The sequence below is a fragment of the Papilio xuthus genome, unplaced genomic scaffold, assembly GCF_000836235.2.
Source record: "Papilio xuthus unplaced genomic scaffold, Pxut_1.1 DF826115.1, whole genome shotgun sequence".
In the NCBI taxonomy this organism is placed as follows: Eukaryota; Metazoa; Arthropoda; class Insecta; order Lepidoptera; family Papilionidae; genus Papilio; species Papilio xuthus.
The window spans coordinates 6,030,161-6,056,916 of record NW_013532534.1 but is presented as its reverse complement, the minus strand read 5'-3'; the positions used below and the strand labels follow the sequence as shown (position 1 = coordinate 6,056,916).

Genomic DNA, 26,756 nt, shown 5'->3' with positions numbered 1-26,756 from the left:
ACCACGCAGCAGACCGAAGCACGCCGCGTGCTGCTGCGTCTTGCAGTACCTAAGTCACATCAACAAATACATTTGACAATGATACTGACATCCGTCAACGGCGTACCTTGATATGTTCGAAACTCAGATAGTGAGTAATCTCTCATAATGACTAATTAACGACGCCCAGCGCCACAATAAATACGTTTACATCTACTAAATAAGTATAATAGTATTCATTCTAAACTGAGAAATACAAAAACTTGTACTTTTGGAAATTAGCGCACGGGGCAAATGCCCGAACGTGAAGTGAAACCGAGCGTGATGTGAAGCGAACTGCATTCTGTGATTACTTCGCAATAGACCGTTTCGTTTTTTACGACTTATGTAGTCATACAGCTATAACTAACTCGCAGGTGATGAGGGAGGTGACGTCACGAGGCAGGTCAGCTCTGTCAAGTCCGCAGGGGCAGCGCACCGCCCCCTCCGACACTGCATAGCCTGCTAAAGACGAACTCACTGCGCCGCAATACCAACATTATTTATACCAAAATTATAATAAAAAAAAGTAAAAAAAATCGTAATTCGAACTTATGAAGTAACAGTTTATGAAAATCATTGTAATGGGTATATTAACTTACCGGGAACATCTTGAGTTTGTGTCATCAAGGGCGGGTTTTGCGAAGCCTGAGAAATAAATTTTACCAACTGAATAAACAATATGATTACAGAACCCTCAAAAGCCAAAAATGCGTTCGAAATTAAAAGGAACATCATATTTTAACTAATTCTTACGATAGCTTCGTGGCTTGATCCCAGGTTCTCTTTGAAGCAAGAGGTGACGCGGAAGCCGTGATAGGGCGTTTCCACCTCCCCTAACAAGTAAGTCGACATGTCCACTTGCGACAAGTGCTCCTCGAACTCGTCACCGCAGTGGAAGCCGGGCGCTTGGTAGTCTTCTGGCGCCGCTATAAGTATATTTTTTTTAGAATGGCAACAAGCGCTTCAAGGGCTTACATGGACATCTAGATCGAGAGCGACTGTAAGAAGTCGGTTTGTTAATGTTAAATGTTAAAAAAAACATGCTGCCGATAAGCATGTTTTTTCCTACATTTACCGACGATTTAAGCTAACATGTAAAAAAACGTCCATAATGGCGTTATATCAATGTTGAAAGTTTTTACCTTCATTGTAATAAAGTCTCAAGCTTATGTCGAATGAGGCCGGCAACTTTTTCTGGAAACCGTTATTGATGATTGTGCAGCTTTGCAGCATGGCGTAGGCTTTGTCGTCGAGGCCGCGGCGCTCCGGACCCCCGTTGCCGCGGCCCGACCGCACGCGCAAACTCGCGCCCGCCTCGTGGTACGTGTACTCAAATATATGATAGTCCACCAAATTCTCCGGCCTACATTCGTCATCGTAGAAGCACAACGCTAGACGGTGGAGCTAAAATATACAGATGATTTCTAGTCTTCACGGTATTATCCAAAAAGCCATCGTTTAAAATCCCTTTGTGATTCGAAACTGCGTTCTTGCCGTTACATATTTAATTTTGTGGTTATATTATTTAATTTTAAAACTGAATTACTTACATATTTCTTATCAAATGCGTCAAAAGCATTTATTAACGCTGTGCTCAGAAATTGAGCAGATTCATCTCGACATTTCATCTTCAATATTCGCAATTTTAGTTCTCTAAACTTCTCTATATTATAGCTGTCCTCCGGAAAAGCATCCTTAAAATATACCACTGTACTTACAGCAGCAACCGTTAATTGTTTCAGTAGTGTAACCGAGCCAAGATAATTTTCTGTGGCTTCATTGGTCAATACTTTAATCAGATCCTGTAATAGCAATAACACACACAATAGAAATTACAAATATGCATGTAGGTAATTTTTCAACAAAAATCAGTTAAATACCTGAGGAGCAGACACAGCCAAAGCCTGCATCGTTAATTTTAATACTTATAATTGATATTTTATGTAGATGGAAACTTATTGCCTTTAAATAGCTTTTGAAGAAATATTATAAATTAAAAGTTATTAAAAAAAAGATTCAATTTCCCGCTCTTTCATTTTTCTTTATGTATAAAAAGGCAAAAGTAAGGCATCTGTAAAGCCTATACCTAAATAAAAAAATATTTATAAGGGGTCGCCACCGTTGATAATCCATTTGAATTTTCAGGAGCAAGAAGTTTTCAACACAAATATAACTCGAATTACTTGACCTATTCATAACAATTAATAACATTAAAAAGTTTATCTTCCATTTTTGATTTTGACATTTTTAACTCAAACAAATGCCCTTAATATTATGACACTCGCAAATATTTTTAAACGTTTTTAAACATACATACCATATAAACAAAATAATAAAAAAGCACTAATATTAGTAAAAAATGTTGTGCCCCGAGGGTACTCAGTATCAAAAGGATTCGGTAAAGAAGGAAGAAGAAACGTACAACAAAAATAAAGTGCCGGCAGATGGACCCGGTAACTTAGATTTGAATTCTTTTAAACATCATAAAAATTGGAAAAAATCTATATCGAGTTTTTTTCGTGGTCAGCTTCGCTCTACCAAATCAAACGATGTAAGTAATATGACAATAAATTATCTCTCACTTTAGCGGCTTTTGTCTAATTTTGTTTAGGTCCCAAGCTTTAAGAGTTTTATTGTTATCTGGTCAAAAATAAACGTTCAAGAGTTTACACGATGAAAGTTGTAGATATAGACATAACTGTTATGATATTGCAGCTATATTATAGAAATATTCTACACATTCCTCTTTTTCTTTTATCTGAAATTTTGGTCTTTCCGTAATTATTTATCAACTCAATTATTATTATGAAAGGACAACGAGTAAACACCGAGTAATACTTATTCAGTGACCTAAGTTATTCAAGTAACAGTTTTATTAAACATTTGCTGAATGAAACGACTGTTTACTTTTGCTTGTAACCTTTTAACCTAAATATATTTTTTATAGGGTGAACGACCATCTGGAAGCAAGGAAACATTCGAAGATAAACAAATTAGTCCTGAACAAAAATGGCAATCTTTAGGTAAAGTGTTTAGACGACAAAGTTTTGCGGAGCATTGGAATAAGACTGCGCATAATGAAGGCGAAAACTCTTCTCAGAATAGACGTCTTGCTGTTAGAAAAGTTATATCGAGCTATTTTGGTAGAACCCAAAAGAACCAGTCGGCTACAAATGAAAAATAGTATTTTGATTTGTAATTAAAAGTATTTTTTTAACTGTAATTTTATTTTATAGCACTATAAATTTATTTTTGGTTTCCCGTCTCGTTGACATATTCCCTAGTTTATAAGCCAAACTATAAAACCTTTAAAAGGCAGAGGGGGTATTATATTCTTTAGTAAACCTGATTCATCGCTATAGAAAAATATTTGTACTACTGTATTTCTGTAAATGTTATTCATGTAGAATTTTGAAACGCTACACTTATAGTACCTACTTACTCTTTGATACCCTAGTAATATTTTTATATACTCTAGTGACATATATATCTTCTGTGGAAATGTCAATGTCTGACGTCTGTCATTTCTGACAAAGTGAAGTTGGAGATTGGAGACAAAAAAAACGGAAAAAGTTGTGTCATTTCTTTAGGCAACCGAGGGAACGAAATATTTTTTTGGCATTTATTCATAAGTTTTTTTACCATTTTAGTTACCTCAGTAACATGTCCATTGATATCTATTAATATTACTGCAAATTGATTGAAGTAATTGTGCATCGCTAAACTAGTGTATACGCCCTTGAATACAACAGTATAACAAAAAAGTCTAAAGTCAGCTTAGCAACAACAGTACGATCGCTATAATTCCTATTTTAAGGAATTTAGCGATTTGCACGCTGCTCGAGTGCCTTTAGGAGGTAAGAGAGTATTTATAAAAGTAAATTTTTAACTTTGTAGTTGTTAAATACTTAATTTAAACTTATACCTTTGTGTAGCAACTTATGCATAAGTATGTCTATAGTAGACGAGCGTGTGTACATTTGTCATAATACTATAATTACGCGCCATGGTGATATTTACAATGATTTTTAACCCTATAATATTTATGTTAGGAAAATTTAAAGTTACACCAGTTGATGCATCAATCAAAATTGCACTAATTTTTGTCATTTCTTCGCAATATTAAATCTAACACAATTAAAACAATAACCGTAGAATTATATTCATGAAATGTATATTTTAAATTATAAAGAAGAAACTACAAACACATATTTCAAAGATAATTAAAACTAAACTAATTGTAAATATTGCAAAATGGCGTAATGATGAAGTGATGGAATGAATAAACCATTATTCTATATGAATTTAAAAACAGGAATATATTAAATGCTTGAGTAGTATATTAAGATATAAAGAGTTGTAAAGAAAAAGTGTGGCGAAAGTTGGTAAGTTTACACACTATGATAGAATGAATAAAACAGTAGCTTTTAGTAATAAATGGTGTAAGTATCGAGACAAATACCTCAAACAGATTCTAATCATCTGTCTAATAGTATATTAGTTAGTTCAACTAACTTAAAGGAATGATACTCTGGGAAAGAACATGAATGGTATGATATTTCAAAAACATTCAAGGTGTTAAAGCAACAGAAGACCACAGTATAAAGAAATTAAAAAAATGTTAAGACTAATATCCTACTGTCTGTCGGCCATACATATATTATGGTTCAATTTAGAATTTTTTTATTTAAAGTATGAAATTGTATTTTCTAATTTATAAACCAAAAATAGAAGCAAGTCTTAATTTATTAAGGGGGAAATAAATTAAAAAATTGCTTGCTTACTAGACAACATTTTACTATGGTTTTTGTGTTTGTTAAGCTTTGTTCTGTATTGTAGATATTTGCAGTTTTTGAGAGATTACATATATAAAGTATCAAACTTACTGTCAACTTTCCATGAGCGCCTCGCTTGGTCTAAAAAAATATAGTCCATTGACTCCTAACCCACCTTGCACCATCTCACTATGATGTATTACTTGCAATCCTTGTGGAGAACATCAACCTAGAGTTCAATGATTAAGCTAAACTAATTTAATAAGAAATATGTACAGCGTAACAGATCTTTACTTTTAACTAATTTTCTGTGTACTTCTTAATAAAAATGTCAGTTTTCTCTTCATGCATCATATAGTTAGACCTTAAAATTTGTTTCTGAAATCTTTTTTTTCTGACTTACCTTATAAGCTCAAAGTTAAGTGTAAGTTTTTGTGTGATAAATTTTCTCAAACTGAATTTTACAATTGTTAGCCACATACACATTCTTTTAATAAGGAGAATCAAACAATTAACCTAATATTATTCTTATTTTCAGATGATAGGAGAAAATGCATTGAAGAAAAAAGGAACAAAGTTATTAATGTTGAATTAGTAGTTTATGTAAGTGTACATTTGGTGCTTTTTATAATTATAAGATGATCACAAGACGATGGTTCCACCCGTCCCTGAACGGGGTAGACGCAGAGAAGCTGCTAATGGATGTTGGGCACGACGGGTTCTTCCTTGCGAGGCCTAGCATGAGCAACAAGGGAGACTTTACACTCTCGGTGCGAAGGGGTAACGAGGTAACGCACATAAAAATACAGAATAATGGTGAGTTTCTAGATCTTTACGGTGGAGAGAAATTCGCTACTTTATCAGAACTTGTCCAGCACTACATGGACAATCAAGGACAGTTACGTGAAAAAAACGGTAATATTATCAGGTTAAAAATCCCTCTGAACTGCGCAGATCCAACCACCGAGCGCTGGTACCATGGCCAATTGACAGCAAAAGAAGCAGAAAGAATGATGTTAGAAAACGGCAAAAACGGATCATTCCTCGTCAGAGAGTCTCAGAGACAGCCCGGAGATTTCGTGTTGTCTGTGCGAACGCGAGACCGCGTCACGCACGTGATTATAAGGAGACAGGACAATAAATATGACGTCGGCGGAGGTGAACAGTTCGATGATCTCGTAAGTTTAATAGAGCACTACCGCAACTATCCAATGGTCGAAACCACAGGCGAAGTATTACGACTTATTCAACCTTTTAACGCTACTCGAATACAAGTAAGACACCTTCAAACCCGTGTCAAACAACTACAAAAAGAAAATGAAGGTCCTATCGAGAGCATGGCGTACAAACAGGGTTTCTGGGAAGAATTCGAAACGTTACAGATGATGGAAAACTTGCAATTGTTCGACAGAATGGAAGGTTCAAAGCCAGAAAACATAAGAAAGAACAGATACAAAAACATTATACCGTTCGATCATACGCGAGTCATTTTACGCGATATACCACCCGACGCCCCGCCCGGCGCAGATTACATCAACGCCAATTACATCCGATGCGAGAGCACTGACTCCGACTCAAACGGAAGCTTCGAGACACACTTCTCGCGCGATGCCTCTTCCAGGCATAAGGACAAGACATCGCCAGTTCATACCAGCGTCATCATCACAGAAGAAAAGCCGAAAGAAGTGAAAAAATGTCAAGAAAACGGTACTCGTAAAATGATTCCATCGTTCGTTCTTCGACCAAATCCTAACTATGTTAACACGACCATTCCCAAAAGTGGAATAGCAACGAAGAATGGAGTTGTAGAGTACGTCTACAACAAACTTTACATCGCTACACAAGGCTGCCTGTCTACCACAATCTATCAGTTCTGGTCTATGATTTGGCAGGAGGACGTCCGCATTATCATAATGACGACAAAAGAGATCGAACGCGGCAAAGTTAAATGCGAACGATACTGGCCAGATTTAAACAAAACAGAAGTCTTTAAGAAATATACTATTTTTAACGAATCAGAATCTTCGACTCAAGACTATACTCTGAGACGTTTCATCGTGACGAAAAAAGACGAAGGCGATAAAAAACGAACGATATACCATTTCCATTTCACGGCTTGGCCGGACCATGGCGTTCCTTCGGAGCCCGGGCGGGTGCTGAATATCCTCTTGGACGTGAACCATCGACTGCAACAGATAATGACGGGGCCGGACGCACCGCTGCAGGCCGCGGTGTGCGTGCATTGCTCCGCCGGCATCGGTCGAACCGGCACCTTCATTGTCATCGATATGATCCTGGACCAGGTCAGGAAAGAGGGGTACGACTGTGAAATAGACATACACCGCACCGTGCAGATGGTGAGGGACCAGCGCTCCGGTATGGTGCAAAACGAGGCCCAATACAAATTCATATATATGGCAGTCCTGGAGTTCATAGAGACGGAAAGGCAACGGCTCTACACCGGCCCCGAAACTGCTAAGGACTCGCCTCGACTACGATCACACCCCGTACCTTTTTTATGAATCGTGTCAGAAAGGCGAAATCGTTCTTATCGAAAGCTTTATCTGTCGGGAACGTAGGGATCCCTAGATTTTAAAGGTATAGTCCGTTCACGTATAGGTTCACGACTAATTTCTAATACATATTCCTTAAGCGATCAATTTCCGTCTTTGCATAAAATTACTTCTTAGCTATAGCACTTTACTTTAACGCGCCTTAAGAAGGATTCAATATCGTTACATATTATATTAAAGTTAAATCGCAACTTCCCCGATATTTACACGTACTCTGAGTATAGGATTGATATAGGCAAAATAATGCAAAAAGTTTTCAAGTTAATTTTTAGCCTGCTTTTTACACATACAATTATCGAATGACTTTTTTATTGTTACTTGAAATAAACTAACCTTAATTGTGGTTTTCGATTGCCGAAACATTACAGAATATCTTTATTTGAAACAGAATAGGAAAGATGATAGTACGTTTTATTTCAGGATTCTCGGCAGTGGAAAATTACAGTTAAATTGTTATGTACATATTTATTATAAAACAGAACATGTTTCTGATTTTTTTTATTTATTTATAGATAACTTTGAACATATCCTTATTAAGTAACTAACTTTAAACCACAGAAAGAGATGTAAAATTTCATTCTTACCGCTGCTTAGTTACATAAGTCCCTCATAACTTCAAAAATTCAATTTAAAAGATCTTAATACACATCACTAGTAGGTTTAACTATGTTTAAAAGGAAACTATATTAAAAATTTGTTTAACTCTTATATTAAAATGATAACAAAACTGAGACCTGATAATGTTTCAAATGATTGCTTTAATGTGTACTATATGAAGCCAGGTGTTTGGCTTCAATGTGATCTCGAATTCGATTTTGAATTAGAAAGAGTATATTTTTTATTTTACAAATTTATTGAATTGTAATTGAGATAATAAAACGAGAAAGAGAGAATATAATTAAACTCTATTCCCATTGTTTACTACTTAGTGATCTTGATTTTTAATGTGCATTCATACAAACACATCACATATTTTACACGAGCTATTTTTCTTATTTTTTATGTATTGACTTTGCTATTGATGCAATAATTTTCAGTTTTTGAGTTTTTTTTTTGTATATTTTAAAGTATGAAATGTAATGAGGTGCTTTTTTGTAAATAAATTGGCCGATGGCCCGCCGGATGTTGGTGCGATATTTTTATGAAGTATATTTTCAGTTCAGAATGTAGAGCACTGAGCTCTATGAATGGATAGGTCATTGCTTGGAATGACAGCTTTTGCTTCATACCAAGTTAAACGTGCCAAAATGGTGAAAATCAAATAGGCACAAAATATCATGGTTTATTGCCTGTCCATGTATAGAGGTCAGTAACGTAGAGATAAAAGTGGCGGGAGAGGGGATGGCATCAAGTAGTGGAATTTCTTAGTGTGTTTCAACAGGTGTGACATTTGTATGAACATATATTGTTATCTCTGTTTTTTTCAAAGAGTATGTAAGGGATGACAATATTTTATGCGTCACTGCAATTGGAACCCATACAAGAGTATTTTGTATGCTGTTAAAAATATTTCAAGTGCAATTTTTTTTTAAGTTAATTTTAAATGTAGTTTATAATGTGATTGGTCAAAATCTTACATAAGTTATCTGCAAAAAATTACATTTAGTTTTATCATTGACAATAATTATGTATTTATTCATCTGCATATATTTTAAATGAACTTTTATAAAATATCGTAAATAAAATATGAATTTATGTGCAGGTTCTGCTAGAAATATTGTAAAATTACAACTTAATTATGGTGCTAAATATTCAACAAATATTATATTGTTGATTGATATTCAAAATTCCACTACTCGATTCGTCCTGTACTATTTTGTGTTGTTGGCATTTTATTTATATTAATCTTTCAATTTGTAAATCAGAACTGCTTATGTAAAGCGGCATAGAGAACACAAATAAAAATTATATTATCTGCTAAAGATATATGTTGTGTTATAATATTAAATAAAATGTGATATTGCAAATGTGTATTTCACTGAAAAACATTTTTTTCACAACTTTATGACCATAATTACCACAAGCTTTTATGTCATGGCTTTAGTACTGACTTAAAAGCGCTAGTTGAAGATACTGATGGCAAATTCTATCTATATTAATAGTTCAAGTTTCCAACACCGCTATCAACACCACAATGGCGAAAATCAATTAGGCACAAAATACCATGACTGGTTAAACTTCCATTAGAAAAAATTGTTAACAACAACTATGATTTTGTTATATGTATTTAAATATTTCAAACCAGGGCTGAAATACCAAATATAGTTGTATCATTTTTATTAATAGATAAAATCAATGATTTAAGCTCTAAATATTTTTTCACTATATCTTGCAAATATATAAATATTAAAAAAAAATATTCTATTCAGATATTGCTTTTTGTTGCCAATTATCATTGACAATGTAAGGCTACATAGTGAAAAACAATATTTTCTGCAGTGCAATTGCTACAGTATCAATCATCATTGTTCACTTGAATTTCCTCAATGCCATCACTTTCAGTGACCAGTGCCCGCTCCAATATAACACGGCCCTCCTTGTATCTGTAGCAAGAAAACAGCAATTGTAGTCAACAAAACCTTTTGTTCCAACCAACCAACAAAACCATTGACATCGGCTAATTGTGTATGCAGTTTGCTAAATTGTATACTCTACAAATTGTATATAAAAGGAATTAATAAACTAACATTATACATATTTTGACACCTTGTTATGATAATATTTCATTGGTTGCCATTTTCTATTACAACCAATTGCAATTGCAGACTGGCCGACAAGACAATGCAACTACTAATGGCATGTCTTCCAACTGAATTGATTTGGTGAAAATATCTATATAGAAAATATAAAATACCGTTGATTTTCTTCAGTAGCAAATTCATAGACCCAACCAAGCTTGTTGGTACAGTTCTTGCAGGAGACATCACGCACCATGTGCCGCCCCGTCAGCATCACGCGGTCCTGCACCTCAGAGTAGACAAGGTTCACTACTTTGTGAAAAAGAAACGCCCTACCTGTAATAGTATGAAATTTTTGGGTCAATAAGGTTTTATAATGTTATATAAAACAAAACGCTATTTTATTTATAAGACTACTTTATTAGGACCAAAAGTCTGATTAAATATTTGTGGAAATTCACATATATTCATAGAAACTCAAAACAATAAAGGTCACTATGTCTGTAATTTGTGCAGTTATCATAAAAATGTCTTTGCTGATCTTTATTGCTGATGCTATGGCAATGACGATATTCTATGACTTCCAGGCTAAAAAATTAGAAAGTCCATGGGTCATGGCCATAGCAAATTCTATGGCTATTTGTTTAGTGGTGCTACAACCCACTGGTAATCGTCCCAACAAACACAGCTTTTACATAATGTACTTGACTGGACAACAATTTTCATTGGCAAATTATTATTGATTTGAATGTGATACTCACTAATTTATTGTGGTAAGCTTTACCTAATATTTAGTGTTTATTTCATCTCGATCAGTTCATTAAAAACGGTTTCTCTTTCGTACAGGTTTCAACGGGAGATATCAGGTGCAAAAAACAGTAAGGTTTTTTCTTGTTACAATTGCGATAATTAAAATACATTAACATTCGTGATTCGAATGAGATTTGTTTTTTGTTAAAATAAACCATGGGAACGTCCCGAATTTTCGTAATATTTATTCAGATGATAGCAAATCTCATTTACATTACCTTTAACTTGAAATTCGGGACCTTCTCCTATTGTTAAGTTTTACAGTTAGTCGTCATCACTTCCATGAACGTTAATATAGAATAAAATATGAACAAACCAGTTGCTCCAGTAAATCTGGTGCTGATTAACTCCGCACGATTGGTGAGATTCACATCGCAAGTTGCACATGAAAATAAGCGCGTCCCACCAATATGGTGAAGGAAAATTTTTCCCATTTTTCTTTGTTTTCAAAACACTGAATGACAATTGACAACAAAGCAAGTGACAGGTGAACTCAGAAACAGCAGATGAAGGGCAAAGTTTTGATGATCATGACAGTGACAGATCATGTGCTGGAGTTGAAATTCTCACATTGTTGCCTGTGTTGCACTGGTGCTGCCGACAAAAAAAATATTACGTTAAAATGATATCTTTCCATCTCTAATTTCCACTCATATTCTGATATACCCTGTTATTTAATCCACCAATTTCCTATCTCATCTATTTTGGTAGTCATATACTAAGTTAATTTAAAAGATTCTTGTTCTATCCAAAATGATTTATCAGGTTTTATATTTTTTCGTTACTAAGCAACGATGTCTTAACACTTCAGTGAACTGTGTTTTACTTATTGTTTGATTTGGTTTAGTATAAGTAAAATTAAAATTAAATTGGTGAATTCATAAAAATGGACGGCATCAAAGAAGATGCTATTCATAACACAGCTCTGAAATTAGCAGAAGAAATAAAAAATCTATCCATTTATAAATCATTTTACAGCGACATACAGGTAAACGTAATATATTATCATATTAATCAAGTAGCCTTCTAAGTTCTTTAACTTACTACTACTGGCGCGCGCAAACTTTCTATATTACAAGTTTTACAATAAAAATTCCATCTGTGCTAGTGCTAGCTAGTGCAGTCCTAGTGCAAAATAACTACGTATATTTTCTTTTAATTTACAGAAATTAGTTTCGTCTCCGAATGTAAAAAAAGAAGATTTTAAACAAAGTCTTCAAGAGGCCATGAAAGAAAAAGGTTTAGACACAAAACTAAGAAATACCGTTTATCACTGGGTACGAACTCAAAGTAAAAATAATGTAAGTTTTTTTTACAAGATAAATGCATTTCTTTAAGCTTTTTTACAATAGAAATTTATCTCCCTGATATTTCATAGAAATTAGACCCCCTGACATGTTTGTCGAAAGCTAGTTCTCAGTGGGAGAAAAGGATACATAAATCGTTGAATTCTATGTGTTCGGACTTAGAAACTTCATTAGCTAAGCTGCGACCCCAGAGCGAACAAGACGACATTGCCGAAAAATGGAACGAACTTAGCACATATAGTTTGGGTAAGAATATTCAAAAATTGCCCTTAATCGATGGATAGGCAGAGATTTACAGTCGAATAATAAATGAAATTTGATTAATTGAGGCAGTATGGCACTAATGTTCTTTTTCTTTGGATTTTTAAAAATCTAAACGTATCAAATCTTACAGAAGCTGAACGATAATAATAAACAGTTTGTAATTACAAAATACTTTTGACAGATCTTTCGAAGTACAGACCCGTTTACGCACCAAAGGATTTTTTAGAAGTTCTATTAACACTATCCGGTTACGTACCGTTTACAAGAGAGTAAGTAAAATAAAAGAATGAACACTCAATGTAACGCACACTACATCACTTGTGGTACTCAAAGAACTCTTTGCTATTATTACAGAGATGAGCCGAAATGGGAGTTCGCTCATCTACCACTGCAAGTGAAAACTTTGGACCAATTGGTAATGTACCTAAAATTGCATTTACATAATTTTCATAAGAAACGTCCGTGACATCTCGTGGCGGCTGCCCATGAACCGGGTGCTTCCCGATAAAGTCGACTATTGTAACCGTTGTCGATTCCCGTTGCGTATTTTTATCACTTTGTTAAAATGTTTAATACGTAGCGCAAAGAATACCCCGAGTGGGCGAGCGGGGAGCCGCTGCTGGGCGCCAACCCGGAGTCTCGGTGCGCGCTGGGGGGCGGCGCGCTGGGGGCGGAGCGCGCGGCGTTGGGGGCGCGCGTGTCGGCGCTGCGTTACGCGCCCGTTGCGCAGGAGTTCCTCAAGCGCGGCAGTCCGCACTGTCTCCGAGCAGGCCTCTGGGCACAAGTGCTGGGCGTTGAAATCACGCCACACGTAAGAATAATAAACGAATTCTTAAGCAAAAGTTTTAAAATGTTTTTATTTTTATTTTGAATAAGCTATAGAAAGCCGGACAGAAAAAATGCAGGAGAATGTAAAATCATGTTATTCCGTTATCTCTTCTTACCTATCTTGAGAGATTGAGGTTGTTAACATTATTCAGATTACCTATTTGGTTTAGCAAACGGCGAATTTTAACCAACTGAAGAAGAGCGTGCTGGAGGTGGACCTCATGATAGACAAGCTAATATTCAAGGACGTGCAGCTGACAGCTTCTAACGATGACCAGTATTTTGTGTTCGAAGATCTGCTTTACCAGGTCTGTTGTGTTTTATGCCACTTGTCAATTTGCGCTCCAAACTTACCGAATAAAATAATTCATATCTAAGCATGCAAACTACTACATAAAATACTTTTTAATAAAATTTGTATACCCAGGTGATGCTTTGCTTTTCGCGCGACGGCGAAATCTTGCAGCAGCTGAAGGGCTGCGTGGGCAGCGCCCTCACGGTCACCATCAAGGGCAAGCAGACCTCGCCCGACAACACCACCGTTTTCCCGCCCAGTGGAATTATACCATTCCATGGATTCTCTATGTATGGTGAGTTTGTTTCAGGTTTACGTGATCCTATTATTTTATACAGACAGTTGGTTAAAAAGAAAACGGCATAGGGCAAGCAATGAACAGAGTTATGTACTGTAATGAACAATTAACACTGTTGGAACCACACTCGTTTACAAGTGCGTACATTTGAAATTTCCGTTAATATAAATGTTTCCTTGTGGTGTGCGGGGCGCAGCGACGCCGTTCTGTTACCTGTACGACGAGCCGGTGCAGCTGTACTACACCTTCCGCGCCTTTTACATCCGCTACTGGCATCGTCTGCACAACATCTCCACACACCCGCAGGTCACACATTGTGTTCTAATCTGGACGCACGCTCCGCTCCTAATATAATACAAATTTACGTGCAACCTCCATAATAGACAATAAACTGCCAGTAACTTGTCAATTGCACTAAACATAGGAAAAGAAAGAGAAAAACACGTCAATTAATTTTATGTTTAATTTTTTTTTTACTATCAGCTTGTCTAGTTCAGTTAATTGACGAAGTTATTATATAATTTATTCTAATAAGTTGTTGTTTCTTACAGAATTAATTTAGTTAGTTCCTATACTTGATTATTTTCATTTCAGGGCATCGTATCACTTTGCTTATTATATGAAAGATTGTTGGAAGCTAACGAACCTTTACTTTGGATACATTTCAAAAATATTAACATCCATCCGTAAGTAGAGTAAAAGTAGTTGTAAGTTTATTAATAATCAAATGTATTCGTTTCATATAAATTTATTTTTAGAGTAAGAGTTGTATTCAAATGGCTGATGCGAGCTTTTAGTGGCCATCTTCCTCCGGATCAGCTGCTGTTTTTATGGGACGCCATTTTGGGCTACGATTCTTTGGATATTCTGCCACTGCTCGCGGTCGCCATTTTGAGTTTCAGAAAAGAGAATATATTTCAAGTGAACACGATTCAAAATGTGGACGCCGTGTTGGCAGATCTGTCCACAATATCAATAGTACCTTTGTTACAACTGGCGTTGATGAAACCTTAGAATATCCGATCAAAAATTGTTACACATTTCTTGTTGATTTTGAAATAAAATTGTTATATTTATTTCTTTTATATTATTTTTACTTTTAATATGTTATATAATATTTTTTTACATCACAGAAACTATTGTTATTGAATAAAAGACGATAATAAGTAAAAATATTTATACTTTTTTACACACGACGCACCAATTGCCTTCGTCATAAAAACTTTTTTCCACAATTAGTTCGGACGAGACACACAGCTGTTCTAATTCGCCTTCTTCAAACACGTGATAGAACCTCAGGAGCGTGCTCTCTGGTTTATCAGCCAGTTTATCTTCTTTAACGCCTCTCAATTTCCAAGGCACAAGTAAATCTTTGTGTTGGAACTGAGTTCTATTCTCGTGTACCGGAAGATTGATGCCGGCCACTTCGACGGTGCTATTGTTGTGTATCACATTTTCTTTCTTTTTGCACAAATAATTCGATTTTGTTTGATCCTTAGCCCATACGGTGATAAGAGCTCGACCTCCCGAACGCAGTAGACGAGCTATTGTTGCAACTGCTTGAATGCGTCTCGACTGAAATAAAACAAAAATATTCTATCAAAAAATTTGTACAAACTTCAGGCTTATGAATCAATCAATCATTTGGTCCTTTTAGTCGGATGTTTTAAAATTTCACTAAGTAATAAAATAATCAAAAATGGTTGAATAGTGTACACGAGTTTAATCTTTGTAGACTTTAAATATATATAAAGTTACCTGACTACTGAAGTGATGTATGACCGCAATGCAAATGATAACGTCAGCGCAACCATCCCTGATCCCTGCATGGAGCAAGTCGAGCCTGACGCATTCGGCCGCTGGCACGTCGCCTATGTAGCTCTTGCACTCATTCAACAAGCCACTGCTCCGTTCGCCTGCTATCTAAATTAAAAAAAATTACAAGGGACTCAATACTTTGAGCAGTATTATTTATTTGAGATTTCCGTCCTATTTCATGCAAGTTGCACCTGAAAATACCGGTTTAACTGTTGCTTTATGAGAGAATTGAGAAGACGGCCGAAGGTTTTTTTCCTAGATCGGGTAATTTATAAGGGAATGGATACTGTATATTACCTGTAGTATATCATTGCGTTTGAGGATGTTCTTGCCGTTGCCGGCGCCGAGGTCGAGCAGCACGGCGCCGGGGGGCGAGTCCCGCACGAACCCCACCACCTGCGGCCACGCCTGGTGCCGCGTGCTGCTGAAGTGACGCGATATCTGCTCGTATACCTGTACACAACATCCGCCGAGTAATAGACAAAAATAATAAAGCACTGGGAAAATAATAAATACTTTGTAAAAGAAAAGAAACAGTGGACCTACATCGAATATTTGCGACAGGCGCATTAGTATCGTCATCGTCAAAAGTTAAAATTAGTATGAGATTTTGGTGCACTCTACACCCGCTAGGGGCGCTGCACGATATTGGATAGGCTCATGGGATGGGATAAAAGAATAAAATAACAAGACACCTACTTTCCTGTCTACGAATCCTACCATGAATTACTACAAAATTTGTATATATTATATATATCTACAGATTACCTGATGTACATGCAATTCCTCCAAATTCGAAGCAACATTATCATTCAAATCACTTGTAGATGTTGCATCTGCCGTATCGCAGAGGGTCTTGTAAACGCAATCACAATCACCGCACCTTGTCCACCGGAAAGTCAAGGATATCCTGATCTCTCTATTTCTAGTCTCACTTGTAACCACTTTAATACGCTGACCATCCTCCAGGGTTCGGTGATCAATGATTGGGTCCCAGGTTCGAGGCTGTATGCCGTGTTGCCAGTCATATCTATAAGAAATAGTAGTATAAGCTAATTTTAAAAGACATTTATTTCAATATTCAGAAACATCTAGCTTATAAAAGTTTTACTGCAGCACTCAGAGTTAAAAATAGTTCCTTAGGAAACCTATTGGTCCAAATTAAAAATGATAAATCTACACTACTTGAATGTAAAGAGAATCTTGACTTTTAAGCAATTATAATAAACATTTTTAGTAATCTTATTTGACAGCCTCTATTGTTTCATATGTCACTAACTTTTGGCACTAAAACATTTTGTATCAAGAAAGTAAAGACAATTTCCTACCTCGCCGCTCCTTGCATTATGAGCATAGACCTTGGTGGAATATCTATTGGTATGTTTAAACCACTGTGATGTCTCCAATCCATAACAACAGAGGATCCGAGTGAGACGGAGAGTATTGTGGACCCAAATGGACTGTGCCTGTCAACATGCAGTGGAATACCTGGAATAAATTAATAAAAAAAAAACAAACAATGTAAATTTTACCTGGAATGTTTTTTTAATATGGATAAATGTTACTGGTTGGTGGTATAAAAAGTTTAAATAAGATTAAAAAATTACCTTGCCCTGGAATATATTTATTAACAGTGAGCTGATCGGGTGGTTCCAAGTTAATATCATATTTTTTTAATCTCGTCCAGAAAATATTACAATCTTTTGGTATCTTGTCTGATAATGGTGCATCTAAATCTACATCATTGCTTCCATAACGAAATTCATAACCAAAATGTCTTACTTGACGATTTTTCAGATTTGGTTTTTCATTCTCCCAATCAAAAACTTCTATTAATTTTTCTTCTTCTTCTTTACTGATAAAATCCTCTATGATACATAGACCTTCTGGATCTTTCTGTGCACATATAATTTCTGTATTTGGCACTAAAATAATTATAATTCATTATATTATTTGATTATTTTTTATTTTATTAGATTAGTTTTACAGTAAAATTCGGCAATTACTTGACAGATACATCATTAAATTATACTTTAATAGATGAAACCAATTTAGCTGCTAATTAATGTTTGATTTTTGTTTACAAAAGCTGTGATTACAAATGTGATGATGTAAAATTATTGATTATAAAGATTTTCATTACCATTTTCAACAAAACACATATACAAATATGTGTCATTGTTACAACACTTTCTACCATTATAATTATGATAAAAAGTTAAGGCACTAGCTTCACTATCAAACACTAAATATGAATAAGACTCCCCCTTTTCAGCAATAAACTTTTTTAGTTTCACTGATGGCAATATATTCAATAGATTTATTATGTCATCTTTTATTAGTCCAGTTGCTTGGCCTACGTTGCAAAGAATTATATTCTGAAAAAAAAACAATATATCGCAAGTATAGTTTACTTTGAGCATAAACATAAACTTAAAATTTTCATTTTAAATGTTTTAGACGATGTTAAATCATCTCAAAAGTAGCATGAACAGTGGTTTCCAAGGAACGCCTTAGTGCTAGATGGTTTAGAGTAAGATAATTAGTAAACTTACACTTCCAGGCTTATCAGAACAAATAACACCTTTTGTAGATTGTAATCTTGCCGCATATCTTTTGCATTTTTTAATCACTTTTTTAGTTTCATTCATTTTTGAAGACGTTTTATTTTTGTCCTGGTATTCAAATCATACATTATTTAACGTATTCATATATTAATATATTTAACGTACTCATGTTGTACAAAGACCAAAACATATGATTATGACATTTCGCAATATTTCGTTTTTTTTTTTTAATTTTATGACCTGGTTTCATAGACCTTTAGGTCATAACAGTTCGTTGCAAATCCCAAAACTAAGAGTAAATTGTCAAAAATAGATATTAATGTTTCTGTCATAAACCAAGAGTATATAAAAAAATTGTCAATATGGTCATAAAGATAATGTTATAATTTCAATAGGTTCAAGACTGACCATTTATCAGGTTTTTTTTGTAAATTACTTCTTTGTATTGCTAAATATAAGGTATAAGCATGTGTGTCGTCGCTGTTAAAAATTATTTCCGTTCGAAGAAATAAAAGGTACAGTCAGCGTCATATAGATCGTCACAGACAAGATATGCAAATATATAGGTACATCAAAAGTAATCAATTATATCGGTACAACAAAAGTCCTCAAAATAATAGATACATTCACCCTGCTCAAATACATCGGTACATAGACAGCGTCAAATATATGAGTACATGCAAGATGCTCATAAATATCGTAGCAGCCACAGCGTCATAAGTAACGAAGCAGTCAAGGTGCGCAAAAATATCGGTACATTTGGCAAAATTAAACTCTATCTCTATATACTTGTGATACAATTTGGAATAAACTACTTCTGTTACATTCATTTGACACTTTGTATTAACATTATAGGTTGTCCGGAAAGTTCGTTCCGATTTTCGATATAAAGCTTACAATAGACTGTAGCTGAAGTGGATTCATTTTCGGATTTCCACCATTATCAAACGTCACAAAAATTTCTATATTGTGAATCATTTCATTTCATTGGTTGAGATAAAAACTAATTTTTAAAATTTTAGCCAAAAATAAAAGACGTTTTAGGTATAGAGTCGTACCAATATAATTTAAAAACATTTCCAAAAATTTAAGAGAACAGGGTTTTAATTTTCCCTATAAAGCGGCACGAACTTACTGGGCAACCCAATATTTTTCTTCTCCTGTCATAACGCTTAAATATATTATGAAAGTTTGTCACGCCGAATATGACAGATACGTAATAACTAATATCAAATTTTGCCTTGTCACAATATATACTAGTTTGGCGCAGTATTCTAGTATGTTTGCCGTAATATGTAAGTTTACCGGTTCGTATCTCAGGCTACTTTTTTTCATTTTATCAATCACAGGGTTATTTTTTCATAACCAGTAAAAATTTGGTAATGTAAAATTTTGCTCGACAATTTTTTTTTATAATTTTCGCTGTCGGGTAGAAAGAAATTTAAATAAAGTTAACAACAATTAGGTCAGACCATCGCGAGTGAAGTGAGTGGGCGGAGCGTGGATTGTTTTTGCGGTTTTTAAGAATGGTACGCGCGGAAACTATACGTACAAGTGTTATCTACATATGTGTGCGCGCCCACGCACACTGGAATGTTTATTGCAATCGACCAAAAATTTGATGTAGTTTGGATATTGACATTCAGTTTTTTTTCTTTGTTTCTTAAATATAATCAGTATCAGTAAAAGGTAATAGTAAAAGTGTTATTTTTAACGGTACAAGTTTAACAAACATGAGTAATAAGACAAATTACATGTCAATAGCATCGCTTTATCTCCTTCATTTTTGTTTGAAATAGAAAAGTACTTTAACGGTCAAACTCAGTCCAAGGCAATATCAAAATTACCTAATAACTACGGCGATAGAGTTTAATTACATGTGCTTCGATATTAAAATTAAAAAGTTAAAATATCAAAAAATAAAAATAGTTGCTTGGGATTTGAACCGCCGAACTTACGCACCAACGGCGGCGAACGATAAGGCCACGAGACCAAACTAGCATATATGATGACAAACTTAAATTTGATGTTGGTTTTATCTACCTAATATCTGTCATCCGCGTCGAACACTTTTAGTAAATTTTGAAAAATGGTTTGATGCAAAGTGTCAAATGAATGTAACAGAAGTAGTTTATTCCAAATTGTATCACAAGTATATAGAGATAGAGTTCAATTTTGTCAAATGTACCGATATTTTTGCGCACCTTGACTGCTTCGTTACTTATGACGCTGTGGCTGCTACGATATTTATGAGCATCTTGCATGTACTCATATATTTGACGCTGTGTATGTACCGATGTATTTGAGCAGGGTGAATGTATCTATTATTTTGAGGACTTTTGTTGTACCGATATTGATTACTTTTGATGTACCTATATATTTGCATATCTTGTCTGTGACGATCTATATGACGCTGACTGTACAACTACTCTATGAAATTATTGACCCTTCAAACCAAATTACCAGGTCATAAAATTAAAAAAAAAAACAAACCAAATATTTGGCAGTAAAAAAAAGCAATTGTCAAAACTAAATATTTACTTTCGTGTAAACAAACTAGTACTTTGTTATTAACAACAATTAAGTATTTAACATGAATAAGGTATAATAGTATTACTTAGGGTTGTGGGAATTATTTTTCTCTGTAAATTGTTATCATAAAAATCATTTTTTTTGTTTAAATAGGAAACAACAAATCATAAGAAGCGGCATGTGATCTGCATGGCTTCAGATTTCTTCTACCCGAATACTGGAGGAGTTGAAGAGCATATATATAATTTGTCGCAATGTTTGATAAAACGTGGACATAAAGTTGTCGTAATTACTCATTGCTATGGAGAAAGAGTCGGTGTAAGATATCTAACAGGCGGCCTAAAAGTGTATTACTTACCTATAAAAGTGTTTTACGCTCAATGTGTTTTGCCTACCATGATTTGTAATATAGCCTTAGTACGCTACATATTAATACGCGAATGTATTGAAATTGTTCATGGTCACTCGGCCTTCAGTGTGCTAGCACATGAAATTTCAATCATAGGCAAGTTGCTAGGTTTGAAAACGGTTTTCACTGATCACAGTCTATTTGGCTTCGCAGACACCTCAGCTGTTCTAACTAATAAATACTTACAAATGTGTCTGTGTGAGTGTGACCATTGTATATGTGTGTCACATACTGGAAAAGAGAATACTGTTTTAAGAGCTAAAGTAAGAGCACACAAAGTTTCTGTAATTCCTAATGCAGTTGATGCTTACAACTTTACCCCAGATCCAAGCAAAAGAGATCCTAATGTGATAACAATAGTCATTGTATCAAGATTAGTGTATAGAAAAGGTGTAGATTTGATGGCTGCAGTGATAGCTGATATGTGCCCTCGCTATCCTAAACTTAGGTTTATAATTGGTGGTGATGGTCCAAAAATGTGGTTGCTCCAAGAAGTGAGAGAAAGAAAAGGCTTTCAGCACTGTGTCACTTTGTTGGGTAGTTTAAAACATTCAGAAGTAAGAGATACATTAGTCAAAGGTGATATATTTCTTAATACATCATTGACTGAAGCTTATTGTATGGCTATTGTTGAAGCTGCATCATGTGGATTAAAAGTGGTATCAACTAAAGTGGGAGGAATACCTGAAGTGCTACCTGCAAATATGATTTATTTAACGGAACCAAATGTTAACAGTATTGTTAATGGAATTGAATTAGCCATGGATGATTTAAATAAGGGACATATTCTTTGTCCATACGAATGTAATAGAATGATAAGAAAAATGTACAATTGGATGGATATTGCAAGGAGAACTGAGATAGTTTATAATAAAATTTTATTAAATAAAAACAAACCATTGGGTCAACAGTTGAGAAGTTATTTGAGTAGTGGTGTGTGGCCATTTTTATTAGTCATAAGTTTAATGTATTTATTATTACAATTAACTGAAAGAATATATAAAAGGAAACATATAGATATAGCCAAAGATTTAAAATTATAATTGAAGTTCATTTCTTTTTCATATTATGTATTATTTTGGCCACATATATTTTTTATACATAGGTAAGATAAGACTGGTTTTGTATAAATATATTTTTTATTTGGTGATGTAATAGTGTGAAAAAATATTATAGATACTTGTTCAAGTAATCTATTTGGAGTAAGGAATTTGTGTAGTTTTAACAGCGTAATATATTGTTTTTCATAAATATTGACAATCTATATATTTTGCTGCATTAACAAAAAAATTCCTACAGAGTATACTTCTTACTAAATACACAAAAGAAAAAGTCAATAGAATTTTTTTTATGTGAAGAAAATAAAATATTTTATATGTCTTTTGGAATTAAAAACTTCTTTAATTTTCTTTTTAATATTCTATATAATACGCTTTGCTTAGTAAAAAAATATTTGAATAAGAAATAAACTTCGTTGATGACTGCAAACTTTCTTTTAATATATATTAAATGTAAATACTTTAGTTCTTTATATTAGAGTATAGTTAGAATTGAACTAGATAAATAATAAACAGATTAGTTTGGAATGATTTATATTATAAATTTGAATGCTATGATCAAGTAATACATTATAATAATTATTTTCCCTTTACTAAATAACAAATTTGTTAGCTAGCACAAACATTTGTTAACCAATATGTTTTGAAACATTAATCAATAAACATATTTTAAATTAATATAATTTCAAATAATAAGACTGATATATTTATATGTGTAAATATTCAGGCTTCTAACAGTGCTCCATCCATGTTGCTCCAACAATTTAAGCCCTGTGAACATCAAAATATACATAAAAAACAATTTTTAAAAATTAAAAGATTTGTGTTACTCTTTTTTAACTTTATACATACTTTTACTTATCTAGCATTTGTATGATAAAGATATATGTAAGGAGAATATGTTATGGACTATATTCTTAGTATGAAAGAAATATTAACAAGAGGGATATACATAAGGGAAATTAGGAAGATGGAAAGTAACATACAAGAGTGGTGGTTGGAGTGGTTCAAATACATGTCTTTTCCGGAGGACAGACTAGCTTAGCTAAATAACACGTGATGATTACTTTCACTTAAATGCATTCAAGTAACTGTTACCTCATCATTGGTATCCACAATACTGTAAGTAATTAAACAAATATTCAGTTGTATTAATACCACAAAAACCTTAGAAATTGTTAGGTCATTGTCCTTTTAAACTTGCATTACAATGCGACAGCAAATATTTAACCAGATTTTCACTGTATGTATGTTTACTCTGTACCTCGAATGTAAGTCTTGTATTGAGCTAGTAGTAAAATTCCACGGTGATTATGTATGAAAGAACTTGGTACTTACACTTTAGTGGTGCGCGGCGGATAGTTTGGCCTGACACCGGCCTGCTTCAGTTGCAGCACGATGGAACGCAGGCGAGCAACGTCGCGGCCCCGCCTTGGTCCAAAGTCGCATAGCTCAGCCACGCGCGCCCACTCCCCGCCTTCCGTTGACCCACCCTCGGAACCTCGCGCCAGCGCGCGTTCTGCATTTCTATACCGGCAATAAAAATAAGAAAACAATTGTGTCCAGAAAATAAAAAAAAACTGTACAGTATGTCTATGTCTACACTGCAAGGAAACGTTTTTATGTCCTTGTAAATACCATATCCTAGATGTATTTGATCTAGTGATTTTGTATCTAAAACCAGTAATTTTTGCATGTTAAATAAAAACAAAAATTTGTAACCATGTACGTCATAGGGGTCCCTCATCGGTTGATAATGTCCATCGCAAATGACATGCCTACACTACTGATCAACAACTCTAGTGCAAAAAGTATATCTTAATCAAAAGTTATAAAAATTTATGACAAAATGTTGAATTAAAAGGAATCTTTTTTCGATAACAATTAATGTAGAAAAAAGTATAGTAGACAAACAATATTTAAAAAATTGCCGTGATTTACACAAGAATGAGACAAAGAATTTGATGAAACCATATTATGTAAATGACACCAAATTAGAGTATGTGAAAAATAGACAATAACTAACAAGTACATAACCCATTAATAAATAAAAAGTGTCATCACCGTACAGAGATGATTTAACCAATTATATCCTAATTATCCCATGATTTTTTTTATACAAATGAAGAAATACCAAGATGTTACAATCACCAATATTAGTAAACATTGAAACTACATTTTTGAATACTCACTTAGCAGACTCCCTGACAGCATTGAAAAGAAAACAGTAATTATTAAAATAAAAACCAGAATTAACCTAATCATTAAAATAAATACATAAAATTATATTAACAGTATTTGTTTTTATAAAAGAAAGAAATCATTATTTATTTAACTCAAGAATTTTTTTACACCTCCCCGACATTAAAGCTCCATGCATTTACATATTAAAATACAGAGTATATAATATAGTTATAGAGTAGTATATATAATATAAAACTCGGATTATAAGACATAATTAAGAAGATACCCAGTACCAAGTATTCATTACTAAATCTTTAAATAAAATTTCCCTTTGCATCAAACAAAATTATTATATTTCCGAGCAAATTATGTATCTTTCAATTAACTGAAAACTGCACTCAATACAATATTGACATTTCAACTACAATATTAGGTATTGACAAGGAATTGTAGAGTTTTGTTTGGTGATTATGAAATTTTTACCTGTTAGCAGCTTTGGTTTTAGCAATTGTTTCCTCATGCGTCTTGTACCAATCCTCTAATTCCTTCTTTGCAATTTTTAACATTTCCTCCTTTTTCCTTTCTTCTTCTTCATCTATAAAGTGTATCAATTATTTAAAAAATGTACATTGTATCATAAAATGACTTAATAACTGAGTCATTTATTGCATAAGAAATGAGTCATTTGAAGGCTAGAAAATTATATGAATGTGGTAAAAGCCTATTGAAATAAACAAATCTTCAATAAGGCATTCATTACTTCTAGATATTGTTGCTATGCTCTCTATTGTACTATTTTGTTTAAGGAATTTTTAAATCATCCAGTTATAGTATTTTGCATTTGTTTTTCAAAAATGGGTGTACAACAATATGTTATCTGGTTCCCTGAACCTTAGTTACTTGAGTCAAGGTATTCCACAACCGATGGTGCATTTATATACTGTACTTTGTTGTCTTCAATTTTTTTTAAGGCATGATAGAAATAAATAAGTTAAAAATGGATATGAATGTTAAATATACTTAGTAGGTCACAATAAGTGATCAAGTAAGGGTATAGTTAGTAATTCTATAACCTTTTTCAGTAAGTCTCTTTTTCTGTTCCTCGCGCCATATTCTTATCTTCTCCGGCTCCTCCCTCTCCTGTCTGAACACTGTAGTGGGAGTCGGCTCAGTGTCCATCAGACCCTCTGATTCATAAACTGCTGAACTTGGAATTTCTGTAAGCCAATGCATGCAATATTTTATCTTGAGAGATATTTTGTATGTGTTTGGTTTAAATAATGAATTCTTTTAAATTTTGATGATAGTATTTGCTAACATTAAAAAAAAACTGATGTTTTTTTTTTTAATATAGCATACAGTTTGCATGACAATAGCATGGTGACCAATGGCTTACTATATCTTGTCTTATGTGGCTTAAAGATTATGCCATTATGTAATTTTTTTGAAGGGATATTTTTATTTATGATAGCTGAAAATAACCATAGTTGGTGTCTTCATATGAAAGAAAATGTGTCTACCCTACTTTTAAAATAAATATCTATCTTATAATTTTTTTTATTCAACCTTATTTATTGGAAAGTGGGAGGATATTATGATTACTTTGTAAAACTTGATACTCATATACATGGTGTACTATATATAAGGTACCTAGGTTAAACAATACAAAATAATATATTTACAATAAAAAAGGAAGTATGTAATAAATTATAACAATCTTTTAAATATGAAATAATATAAAAAAGTGTCAATAATTACAAAAAAAAATTGTAACTTTTGTCAAAACTACTTCATATAAATGTGATTCAATAAATTAAAAAAAAAAATTACCGACAAAATCCTCAAAGCCGTTTGAAGCCGGAGCAATGATTGGGGGAGGAGCACTAGTTTCCAATTCGTCTTCCAGGCCGGCCAGCTGATTTTGTTCTCGTGCCAGAAACTCCGCTGCCGGGTCTACCTCTGGCTGAACGAAATTGTCGCCGAAGTCATCCATTTCGAATAATAAATTGGAAAATAAAATTCTTTTACAAAGAGAATCGTCGACGTCAAACAAATGTCGATGAACAATTAAAACCATAGACATTGCAAATTTTTTGACAATGACATTCAAAATGAAAAATCCATGATTCGTCAATTTAATTTAGTCGAGATGAAAAAAAAATCAAACAAATTTTGAAATAGAGTTTAATCAGTTATTTTTTTAACAAATGCAATATTAAAGTCATTCTTACAAAAGTAGACTTTTTTGCCATGCAGATCAAATGCAGATTGGCAAATCGTCACCTCTAGCAACTGGCTAGTCTTTGTTGAAATTGTCTATGGGTCGTGACCATTTGTCA

The 26,756-nt window shown here is 33.9% G+C and overlaps 8 protein-coding genes across 9 annotated transcripts in view; 4 read left to right on the top strand and 4 right to left on the bottom strand.

Annotated features, from left to right (window-relative positions):
• LOC106123245 (uncharacterized) overlaps nucleotides 1–2,040 on the bottom strand; it is a 3,096-nt gene extending 1,056 nt beyond the window's left edge. Inside the window, exons 1-7 of the mRNA XM_013319476.1 lie at nucleotides 1,902–2,040; nucleotides 1,572–1,823; nucleotides 1,164–1,425; nucleotides 775–947; nucleotides 621–666; nucleotides 390–498; nucleotides 3–49 (exon numbers count right to left, since the gene is read on the bottom strand). Of these exons, the coding sequence (XP_013174930.1) occupies nucleotides 3–49; nucleotides 390–498; nucleotides 621–666; nucleotides 775–947; nucleotides 1,164–1,425; nucleotides 1,572–1,823; nucleotides 1,902–1,931 (919 nt within the window). The 5' untranslated portion in view covers nucleotides 1,932–2,040. The remainder of the gene's footprint in view (nucleotides 1–2; nucleotides 50–389; nucleotides 499–620; nucleotides 667–774; nucleotides 948–1,163; nucleotides 1,426–1,571; nucleotides 1,824–1,901) is intronic.
• A 223-nt stretch (nucleotides 2,041–2,263) lies between these two features.
• On the top strand, nucleotides 2,264–3,236 carry LOC106123392 (uncharacterized). The gene is made up of 2 exons (XM_013319663.1): nucleotides 2,264–2,572; nucleotides 2,969–3,236. Exons 1-2 carry the CDS (start codon nucleotides 2,381–2,383, stop codon nucleotides 3,203–3,205), a joined length of 429 nt encoding a protein of 142 aa, XP_013175117.1. The 5' UTR covers nucleotides 2,264–2,380; the 3' UTR covers nucleotides 3,206–3,236.
• A 302-nt stretch (nucleotides 3,237–3,538) lies between these two features.
• Nucleotides 3,539–9,533, top strand: csw (protein tyrosine phosphatase non-receptor type corkscrew). The gene is made up of 2 exons (XM_013319661.1): nucleotides 3,539–3,878; nucleotides 5,335–9,533. Exon 2 carries the CDS (start codon nucleotides 5,435–5,437, stop codon nucleotides 7,316–7,318), a length of 1,884 nt encoding a protein of 627 aa, XP_013175115.1. The 5' UTR covers nucleotides 3,539–3,878; nucleotides 5,335–5,434; the 3' UTR covers nucleotides 7,319–9,533.
• Nucleotides 9,534–9,578: 45 nt separating this feature from the next.
• Yippee (yippee zinc finger protein) lies at nucleotides 9,579–11,398 on the bottom strand. The gene is given in 3 exon segments (NM_001312308.1): nucleotides 9,579–9,912; nucleotides 10,224–10,383; nucleotides 11,174–11,398. Coding segments are annotated over 3 exon segments (366 nt in total). The 5' UTR covers nucleotides 11,292–11,398; the 3' UTR covers nucleotides 9,579–9,824.
• A 79-nt stretch (nucleotides 11,399–11,477) lies between these two features.
• On the top strand, nucleotides 11,478–14,925 carry LOC106123390 (TBC1 domain family member 19). Its single transcript, XM_013319662.1, has 11 exons — nucleotides 11,478–11,845; nucleotides 12,024–12,158; nucleotides 12,236–12,410; nucleotides 12,610–12,697; nucleotides 12,783–12,843; nucleotides 13,009–13,239; nucleotides 13,427–13,564; nucleotides 13,684–13,846; nucleotides 14,046–14,155; nucleotides 14,444–14,535; nucleotides 14,608–14,925. Exons 1-11 carry the CDS (start codon nucleotides 11,744–11,746, stop codon nucleotides 14,861–14,863), a joined length of 1,551 nt encoding a protein of 516 aa, XP_013175116.1. The 5' UTR covers nucleotides 11,478–11,743; the 3' UTR covers nucleotides 14,864–14,925.
• Nucleotides 14,926–15,012: 87 nt separating this feature from the next.
• On the bottom strand, nucleotides 15,013–18,454 carry LOC106123388 (alkylated DNA repair protein alkB homolog 8). The gene is made up of 8 exons (XM_013319660.1): nucleotides 18,223–18,454; nucleotides 17,811–18,045; nucleotides 17,275–17,592; nucleotides 16,996–17,155; nucleotides 16,436–16,697; nucleotides 15,965–16,120; nucleotides 15,608–15,772; nucleotides 15,013–15,424 (listed from the first exon to the last, which is right to left on the bottom strand). Exons 1-8 carry the CDS (start codon nucleotides 18,316–18,318, stop codon nucleotides 15,026–15,028), a joined length of 1,791 nt encoding a protein of 596 aa, XP_013175114.1. The 5' UTR covers nucleotides 18,319–18,454; the 3' UTR covers nucleotides 15,013–15,025.
• A 2,289-nt stretch (nucleotides 18,455–20,743) lies between these two features.
• On the top strand, nucleotides 20,744–22,218 carry PIG-A (phosphatidylinositol glycan anchor biosynthesis class A). The gene is made up of 2 exons (XM_013319553.1): nucleotides 20,744–20,836; nucleotides 20,920–22,218. The coding sequence occupies exons 1-2, from the start codon at nucleotides 20,828–20,830 to the stop codon at nucleotides 22,216–22,218; spliced, it is 1,308 nt and encodes a 435-aa protein (XP_013175007.1). The 5' UTR covers nucleotides 20,744–20,827.
• A 569-nt stretch (nucleotides 22,219–22,787) lies between these two features.
• On the bottom strand, nucleotides 22,788–26,504 carry Clc (clathrin light chain). Of its 2 annotated transcripts, XM_013319509.1 has the most exons (6): nucleotides 26,248–26,504; nucleotides 25,491–25,634; nucleotides 24,901–25,012; nucleotides 24,426–24,437; nucleotides 23,572–23,760; nucleotides 22,788–23,004 (listed from the first exon to the last, which is right to left on the bottom strand). In XM_013319509.1, the coding sequence occupies exons 1-6, from the start codon at nucleotides 26,498–26,500 to the stop codon at nucleotides 22,998–23,000; spliced, it is 717 nt and encodes a 238-aa protein (XP_013174963.1). In that variant the 5' UTR covers nucleotides 26,501–26,504; the 3' UTR covers nucleotides 22,788–22,997. The 2 variants fall into 2 exon arrangements, with proteins under 2 accessions (XP_013174963.1, XP_013174964.1); XM_013319510.1 differs by lacking the exon at nucleotides 24,426–24,437 and having other exon boundaries at nucleotides 22,790–23,004.
• Nucleotides 26,505–26,756: the final 252 nt, after the last annotated feature.

Coding starts and splice junctions, on each gene's coding strand:
- LOC106123388 (XM_013319660.1), bottom strand. CDS start 18,318: ATGAATGAAACTAAAAAAGTGATTAAAAAATGCAAAAGATATGCGGCA. Junction 18,046..18,222: donor GTTCTGATAAGCCTGGAAGT/GTAAGTTTACTA, acceptor TTTTTTTTTCAG/AATATAATTCTTTGCAACGT. Junction 15,425..15,607: donor TACATCACTTCAGTAGTCAG/GTAACTTTATAT, acceptor GTTTTATTTCAG/TCGAGACGCATTCAAGCAGT.
- LOC106123392 (XM_013319663.1), top strand. CDS start 2,381: ATGTTGTGCCCCGAGGGTACTCAGTATCAAAAGGATTCGGTAAAGAAG. Junction 2,573..2,968: donor GCTCTACCAAATCAAACGAT/GTAAGTAATATG, acceptor TATTTTTTATAG/GGTGAACGACCATCTGGAAG.
- csw (XM_013319661.1), top strand. CDS start 5,435: ATGATCACAAGACGATGGTTCCACCCGTCCCTGAACGGGGTAGACGCA.
- Clc (XM_013319509.1), bottom strand. CDS start 26,500: ATGTCTATGGTTTTAATTGTTCATCGACATTTGTTTGACGTCGACGAT. Junction 25,635..26,247: donor CGGCTTTGAGGATTTTGTCG/GTAATTTTTTTT, acceptor ATTGGCTTACAG/AAATTCCAAGTTCAGCAGTT. Junction 25,013..25,490: donor AAAGAGACTTACTGAAAAAG/GTTATAGAATTA, acceptor TACACTTTATAG/ATGAAGAAGAAGAAAGGAAA.
- LOC106123390 (XM_013319662.1), top strand. CDS start 11,744: ATGGACGGCATCAAAGAAGATGCTATTCATAACACAGCTCTGAAATTA. Junction 11,846..12,023: donor CATTTTACAGCGACATACAG/GTAAACGTAATA, acceptor TTTAATTTACAG/AAATTAGTTTCGTCTCCGAA. Junction 13,565..13,683: donor TCGAAGATCTGCTTTACCAG/GTCTGTTGTGTT, acceptor TTGTATACCCAG/GTGATGCTTTGCTTTTCGCG.